This window comes from Coffea arabica, chromosome 7e, assembly GCF_036785885.1.
Source record: "Coffea arabica cultivar ET-39 chromosome 7e, Coffea Arabica ET-39 HiFi, whole genome shotgun sequence".
Classification (NCBI taxonomy): Eukaryota; Viridiplantae; Streptophyta; class Magnoliopsida; order Gentianales; family Rubiaceae; genus Coffea; species Coffea arabica.
In genome coordinates this window covers 46,758,016-46,766,100 of record NC_092323.1, presented here as the reverse complement: position 1 = coordinate 46,766,100, position 8,085 = coordinate 46,758,016, and the positions used below count along the sequence as shown (strand labels likewise).

At 32.4% G+C, this 8,085-nt stretch overlaps 1 protein-coding gene across 1 annotated transcript; it reads left to right on the top strand.

Moving 5' to 3' along the window:
- Window positions 1-1,969: 1,969 nt before the first annotated feature.
- Window positions 1,970-4,159, top strand: LOC113700928 (uncharacterized). Its single transcript, XM_027221356.1, has 5 exons — window positions 1,970-2,245; window positions 2,345-2,508; window positions 2,873-3,323; window positions 3,476-3,570; window positions 4,039-4,159. The coding sequence occupies exons 1-5, from the start codon at window positions 1,970-1,972 to the stop codon at window positions 4,157-4,159; spliced, it is 1,107 nt and encodes a 368-aa protein (XP_027077157.1).
- The last annotated feature ends 3,926 nt before the right edge of the window (window positions 4,160-8,085 follow it).

Genomic DNA, 8,085 nt, shown 5'->3' with positions numbered 1-8,085 from the left:
ACCTGTAACTTCACCCGTGTTCGAGAGAATATCTTTCTACCATTAATTTGTATTGAGCCGTATTTCTAGAAGAAAAAGAAAAAAATGACAAAGTAAGTTATTCAGCCACAGGTTTCATGTATATATATGTACATACATGTGTGTGTCTCTATGTATACCTGCATGTATAGATTGCATGTTAAAAACACAAAAAGTGATTTAGCTTCGCCCATGGTGCTTCTCCCAAGATTAAAGAAATGACAGAATTTGTTGTTACGAAATTTTTTGAGACAAAGTATCCAGTAAGAGTGATGATCACAAAAGAATTTAGTAAAAATGTATGTATGATAAACATCCTGAATCTACAAAATTAACCATGCTTGCAATCAATAATTTGAAACTAAATCCCTATCTAACTGTCATTGGAAATGTAAATATGCTGATTCCAATCCCAATTTTACATTCCAAGGTAACTGCACTCTCAACTCATTTCTCATGCTCTTCAAAATACAAATGGCCAATAAGTATTAACTCGTCATACAACTATAATTGTTCTATTTTCTTTTTCCTTTGTCTATTTTCTTTTTCCTTTCTTGTGCGTGTTGTTATCATTATCTTTTTATGCTTGTTATTATTTTCATTGGAAATGAAACAAAGAATAGTGCTTCTAGAGCTTGATGATCATTGAAGTTCTCATGTTTTTCTAGGCTAATATTTGTTGGTGGTCTAATAGAATACTTCCTAGGCAGTTGTTTAGAATCTCCCTCGAACATAGTTCCAAGGTTATATACTTTTTGCTTCTATTAGAAGAGTACCTTAAGGAAGTCTATTTTGACGGTCATCATCTTCTCTGCATAAACTACTCCATTCATAAAAATTTACGCTTCAATGTTTTTCTGATGGCAGGTAAGCCTGATGTATCCACTGTACTTTAGTTAGCTCTTGCAATTTGCAAGCATTCACTGGCTCTAGAAAGAATACGAATCATCTGAGGCAGATAGGACATCTGAAAGGCCTTCCGTTGGTCCAGGTCTAGATATCTGGATACCAGCTGAGAATGTTTCAGCAGCGTCCCCCCAGGTGATCCTTTGAGTTCTTTTGTTCCATCTCTTTTGGGTCAATAAGACCGTAGAGTTGTTTTTTAGTTAAGAAATTCTGGTGATTTCTCGAGCAGCATTACTTTTCTTCGCTTGGTTTGATAGCCAACAAATGTGCCTGTATCTGCTGTTTTTGTCTGTTTATTCAACTATACAGTTTGTTTATCCTTTTCTCCCAGTTTACCAGACATTTTGAGTATTTCAAATTGATTGCCTAGAGCATCAAATGCTTAACCGGGTCGCACAAGGTACTCAAGTGTTTCACCAGATTTATGCTTGTGAAACTGAAAGCTGATTTGAGAAATTTAACAAAGGAACAAGCAATTGAATACGATTGGTTCACTTGCAAGAACCTTCCAGTTAGTCTAATTAATCTCTTAATTAAACTGAACTTTCCAATCATTATATAGCATGCGTTCCGATATCCTAAGGACTGAACAGGATTGTTGGTACTGCTCCTTTGCACCACTTCGTTGGCAGCATTCTGACTATAATGACAAGGATTGACAGGGACATTGTAAAAGATGCCCTTAGGTAGATGGTTTCAGTTATACGAAACAGAAAGTTGTAAGTTTCATGTCAACTTGATGGCAGGAGATTGTGTAGACAGAAGAAATCTGAAATATGGTAGTTAGATAGTTGAAAGAGCAAAATTACCTTTAAGAAGGTAGAGAAGCATCAATTACATAATTCCATACAAATCAAGGTGAAGCATATGATTTTACCTTTTTTTTTGAGATCAACTTATAAATCTAGTTCGTCTTGCTTAACCAGGTTTCGTTCTCTTCTTGTCTGATTTCCAGCTGTTAACTTTATATTTGTGGAACTTTTCTGTTTTTCCTCCTCTCATACTCTTCCATTTGTTTATTTTCTATAGTAAAAATCCTGAAAAAATGACAAAGAAGACCACTCTCTGTAGCAAGTTGTACATGCCACTCAAAGACTATCCAACTTTCAACTTAGAAAAAGCTGTTTGCAACCATGGCTTTTTTATGATGGCTCCCAATGTTTGGGATCCATCCACTAAACAATTTACACGTCCATTGAGGCTTGCTGATTCCGTAAATTCTGTCAAAGTTACCATTTCACAACCACACGACTGCAGTTTGCTCCTTATCGAAGTCCATGGCATGGAATGCATCTCCGATCTAGACAAAGAAGCTATTCGCGTAATGTTTTCCTTTTCTATTTCCATTCCACTTGATCATGGCAGTAATATTATTTGCTATTGGATGAAAAATCATGCTGTAACAATGTCCAAATTACAGGCTCAGGTTGCAAGGATGATGAGGCTGTCACCAAAGGATGAAAAGGATCTGCAAGAATTTCAAAATATTCATCCAAAATTCAAGAACATGGGTTTTGGTAGGATTTTTTGTGCCCCGTCATTTTTTGAAGATGTTGTGAAGTCTATGCTTCTTTGCTTTTGCAGGTATGTTCTTAGAAAGCATATCAAATAACTCTGCTATGACAGGAAGAACCCTTTACGCTTGTTGAGTAATGAATCAGCAATCCTCCATTTTTGTATTATCTTCAAGAAAACTTTTAAATATTCTGATGCATATTATAAAATGAAGAAGAAACTATCAAAGCCTATATTTACGGAAGATACATGCGTGAATATCAATTTAGCACTAAGCTGGAATAACTGTTATGTTTACTGGATTACCAGATCCTAAAATAGTTTTTACACTGTGAAGTTACAAAATTTTTGTTGTTCAATGATTTTTCTTAGTTAGTTGAGTTAATAAATTGGTCTTTTGTGACTTATTTCCAGTTTCTGTTTTCTTAATTAGTTGGCAGAATTCACTGACAATGGCTAAAATGCTTTGTGACCTTCAATCTGAGCTGTCTAATGGTCTTGAAGACAACAATTCTTGCACTCAAGGGAAAGGATTGAAGAGGAAGCGCAATGTTCCTGAATATTTTCCTGAATCTACAGCGAAAATACAGTCTGTAAGAAACTTTCCAAGTGCAAAGGAACTAGCCGGTATAGATGTTGAAATTTTAAAAGATCATTGCAAGTTGGGATTAAGAGCCAAGCACATTCATGAATTTGCAAAAGATTATCATAGAGGAAGATACCGGCTGCGCAACTTTGAAAAATGTGCATCACACGAGGAATTGTACCAGAAATTGATGAAAATAAAAGGATGTGGTGCATATGTTTCTAACAATGTTTTGATGTGCTTGGGATTCTACGAAAATGTTCCTATTGATACTGAAACTGTGAGACACCTACAGGAGGTATGCATGCAAGCTTCTCCCTTATATTTTTTCTGCTTTATTGTTTTTTTCGCCAACTCTGAAAAGCAATTTGTTTAGAAATATGGGGATTTTATCTTTTATAGCCACTTAGTGAAAGAAATTATTTGAAATTTCGAAGGCTAATTTTTTAGGTTCATGGAAGGAAAGAATGCACTTTGAGAAACGCCAAAGCAATCACAAAACAGATTTATGGGAGTTTTGCACCCTTCCAGTGCTTGGCTTTCTGGTAAATTTTAGCTCCAAAGTGTTACATTATCTTGCATTTCGAGTATGGAAAATTTCTGAGCTCGCAGCAGTGTTTTCGTTGTCAATTGTGAAGCTGCAACTCTGGCCAAATTTTGACTTGAGCTTTCTGAATAACTTAGTTAACAAGTTAGAGTTAGCACAATATTAGGTGATAGTGCCAGTGCTCAATCTCATGTGATAGTTTTATTGATCAAATTTATGTCCAAAGCACGAAAAAAAAAAGTCAATTAGAGCCCAAATGTTTAGGGGGACAAAATAATACTGGGGCTAAATGCTGCTATAGGTTATAGAATGGAATTTGCTGTCTACTTAACTCCACATATGTTTCTTTCATTTTTTTTTAATTCTTTTGTAATCTTTCCTTTTGAAACCACATAATCTGTATCAATTTCATATCCTTTTTTGCTTCATCTGTTAATTTCGAACTCTGATGCACCTTTGGTAACAGGTTTGAGCTTACCAGATTTTATGAGACCAAATTTGGGAGATTAAGTCTGTTACCAAGTTCGAGATATGGCATTGTAACTGGAAGTCAGTGTGGAAGGAAAAACTCAGAAGAAAATGAATGAAACAGTTTATCAGCAGAAAAGCAATCATGTCTATTGACAGAATTGCAATTTCTACTTTTCTTCCTTTTGTTTCATCGTTCGTGTTCCTGCCCTCTTCTCTGTAAGTTGGTATTTTTATGGTACAACAAAATTTTTGCCTTTCTGAAGAAGAAAAACCAGGATGTAATAGTTCCTAGGATTTGCTTTTGTCATTGCACTACCTTTTTTCTTTGTAGGGCATTCTTCTCTTTTGGCGAGTCCTCCTTATTGACATTGCAAATTTATACTTGTGTCAGACTAGAAATTGTGAAACAAAGTAAGTTTTGTCTTGAATTGCCCTAGTGGTTTGTTTTGAATTCTCCTACACATGTACAACTCAAAAGAAAAAAACACTTCATTTCCTAGATGGAAATAAAAAGAACAAAGAAAAGAACAGGCACCACACATCAATCTTAGTGCTAGTTTAATAAGGAAAAATCATAAATGAAAGACTTCAAAGTCAAAAGTTGGGACTAAAGCTAAGATTGAATGCATAACATATTTTTGTTTTGAATTGCCCTCGGGTTTTATTTTTTTAAGTTGTTTCCAATTAAACTCCTAGGTCTCATTAGGATTGCAAGTTTTTGGAGTTCTACAGAAAAATATACAACAGCGATGTAATATATGTGAAATAAAAAAAAAAATTGGATAGAAAAAGTGTCAATGAAACAATCTAAAAATTTTCCTATAAAAACTTTCAATCCAAATGCCTTCTTATAGTTTTACAAAGCACTAGTATATTATGTTAGTTGTTTCTAGTTAATTTCTTATCTCATATTCTTGTCAACTTTTTTGAGGTTGAAATTCATTTTTTCACTCTTTTTTTTAAAAGTTTGGTGGTTTACGAGCCTATCCCAAGTAGAGCTCATATTCTTTTTACAAGTAACATTGTACAGAAATTTTAGTTTAGATCAGGCCACTTACTAAAGCTAAGCCAGTCGACATACATCCGTACCAAATAGCGGTTGATTTTAGAGTAAAATTTAAGATTTCTAAAGTGTAAATTTTGAAGTTTAGTTTTAGAGCCATGGTGAGAAACTGGTGAATGGTCAATTCGTTCCCCTTGCATGAGGGCCAAGTTGGCTTATCACATATTTTTTGCGTACAATTGAGGATTAAAATGGAAAGACATAATCAAATTTGGCAACTAATTAAGAGTTTATTGGTCCATAGAAACACAAGTGGAGATCTATTTTGTCTTTGTCAATTAAAGTTACAAGATTAATATAGAAAAACGAATGTTAATACCGAGTTTGTTTGGATTGAAGGGTATTTGCAAAAAAAATTAAAAAATTAAAAAAATCCTATAAGACCTTTTGTAATCTGACATATGTGTAACCAAAGTTGTTTGAATATAGAAATAAAATAATTAAAAAATATATTTATGAGACAAGAAAAATGATTTTCCTAAATAACTTCCTATCCAAAGATGCCTAGTTTCGCCAAGAATTTTGAAGGGTGCTCATAGAATGTCAAATCATAATAATAAAAAAAAATCTAAACACGTGAATTTTTGAGTCATATACAATCCTTTTTGTTTGAAGATGTAACCGTTTTTAACCCCAAAAGTGGAGGGGATAAAGTGTTATTAATTGTATAGGAAGAGTTGGTATTTTTATTTATATTTCACCCCATTTGGGGTAAAGTGCCACTAAAAGTACGATAAATTTCATTTCAGTCATGATTAAAATCTTGGCTTGCTTAATGGTTGATTTAGGATCGGTGAGAGAGCTCCATCACTGGTTCTAAATTTTCTGAATGGTGGAACTTAGCTAGCCCTTATAGGGATGATTACGGTTATAGTTTTTGAATCTCGGTTTCGATTCTCATTTTATTCCAATTATGGTTTTGATTTTTTTAGGTTACGGTTGTAGTTCTTTCATTTATGTTTGAAGACTTGTTATTATAAAATTTATTCTAAGAAAACATGACAATGAATATGTAAAAAAAAGAACTTTATTGTTTTATCATGTGTAAGAAAAAAGAAAAATGATAAAAATGTTTTGAAAAAGTATCTCATTGTTGATTAGATTAATTAGACTTTAGATTTAGATTAATTATGGGATACAGACCTACTGATGGAAAGAAAAATTTAGGGCGTCAAATGTAAGCTCCTAGACAACCACTAGGTATGGCAAGTGTCGTGACCTCCATAAAATTTTGGGTTCATAATTACAATTTGCCCCTTTGTACTTTGACCCTTTAGAACCCATTGTCTCCATCTAGGGAGGTAAAATGTGAATGACCCAAAATTAGGGTGTAAACTGTCAGTTCCTAGACAAAATCACATAGCAACTTTCCAATCTTGTTTAGTAAGACAATTTTGTAGAATTTAAGTTTTTGATTCTAGGGATTAATAAATCGTAGAAGGATTTTCATAAGTTATTTCATCTAAATCTTGGAGACAAAACGTTCGTTATAGTGTTCAGATGTGCTGTCATCGATTTTGGAAATCAATGAAAAGACTAGCGGTTTTGGAGTTGGATGATCATTGATGTTTTTCTCAGTTCCAAGACGAATTTATTGGTGGTCAAATAAGTATATGAACAGTCCGATCCCTACATTAATTTTACAGCTCATTTTTGCTATCAATTTTGATAGTTCTCGTTTATTATAGTGTGTTAAACGAGGCTTGGGAATTGTTATAGGTTATAATTGGAAGATACCCATAGCAAAGGTGATAATTGGAAATTGTTATGGGTGATAATTGAAAATTGTTTTTCATTCATGATAGTGTGTTAAATGAGGCTTGGAAGCTGTTGTAGGTGATAACTTGATGTAATTCAGAGCACAACCACAGATATAGAATATTGGATTAGTTCATTGACAGAAAATTCCATTTGTCAAAGAAGTCTTGAATATGGGTGATGCATCAATTAAAATTATTTCATTATGACATTTTGAAGAGCTTGGCTGTGTCAATAATGCTATGGATTGGTTTTCCAATTTATAGCTAGACTGCAATAAAAGTACGATTTCACTTCGATAATACCTTCACCATATATTTTAATAACGATTGTGCTTCTAAATTGAACCCCATTTTTAATATAGGATAATTTCACAAACCTCCATTAAGGTTTCTAAGAGTTTCACTTAGCTTTCTTAAAGTTTTAAAAATATTATTTACGTCCCATATTTTCAGATTTTTGTAACATTCTTAACCCAATTCAAATTATATGATTAAATTATTTATTTTAGGAAAGAGAAATTTTTTTTTTTTTTAAAAATTGTAAGTATGATAAACAAATGTCAAAAATAAGGACAAAAAGTATGAAGATGTACTTTTTTAAAGGGACAAAATATAGTAACTGCAACCATAAGCAATATGCTTTTTAAAGTACAAATAAATAATAAAATTATATTTAACATGTTTTCAAATTACAGAAGAATTTTTTCCTTTAGGTTCTGTCTATTTGGAAAACTTTAAGGTCATATAATTAGAAATGAACCCAATATTATTGTTATTATTTTTTTTTTTATACAAATGTAGATTTCTTCCACAAAAGTGTTGCAAATCAGGGAGCTAGCTATGATTTTAAAACTCCAATATTGGGCCCATCTTCATTTGCCATATCCTTATTGTGCGCCTTTAGATAACCAAATGGAAAAAAATCTTTCTTTTTATATAAAATGTTTTGAGAAAATTTAATAAATTGTTTAGAATCTTTAATTTTTATTTATCTCAATAGATGACTTGAAAATTTAGAAAAGAAAAAAAATTTAAAATATACATTTAAAACTTATTTGAGATGTTTAGAAGGTGAAAATTGTTATTTTCTTCTTCTTTACAATATTTTAAATAGATTTTATATGCATTGTTGATTATGTGTAACTTGTCAATTTTAAATTTTGTCTCCAAATTATAGACAAGATTGTTAAAGGATTTTTCAACACCAAACTTATAATTT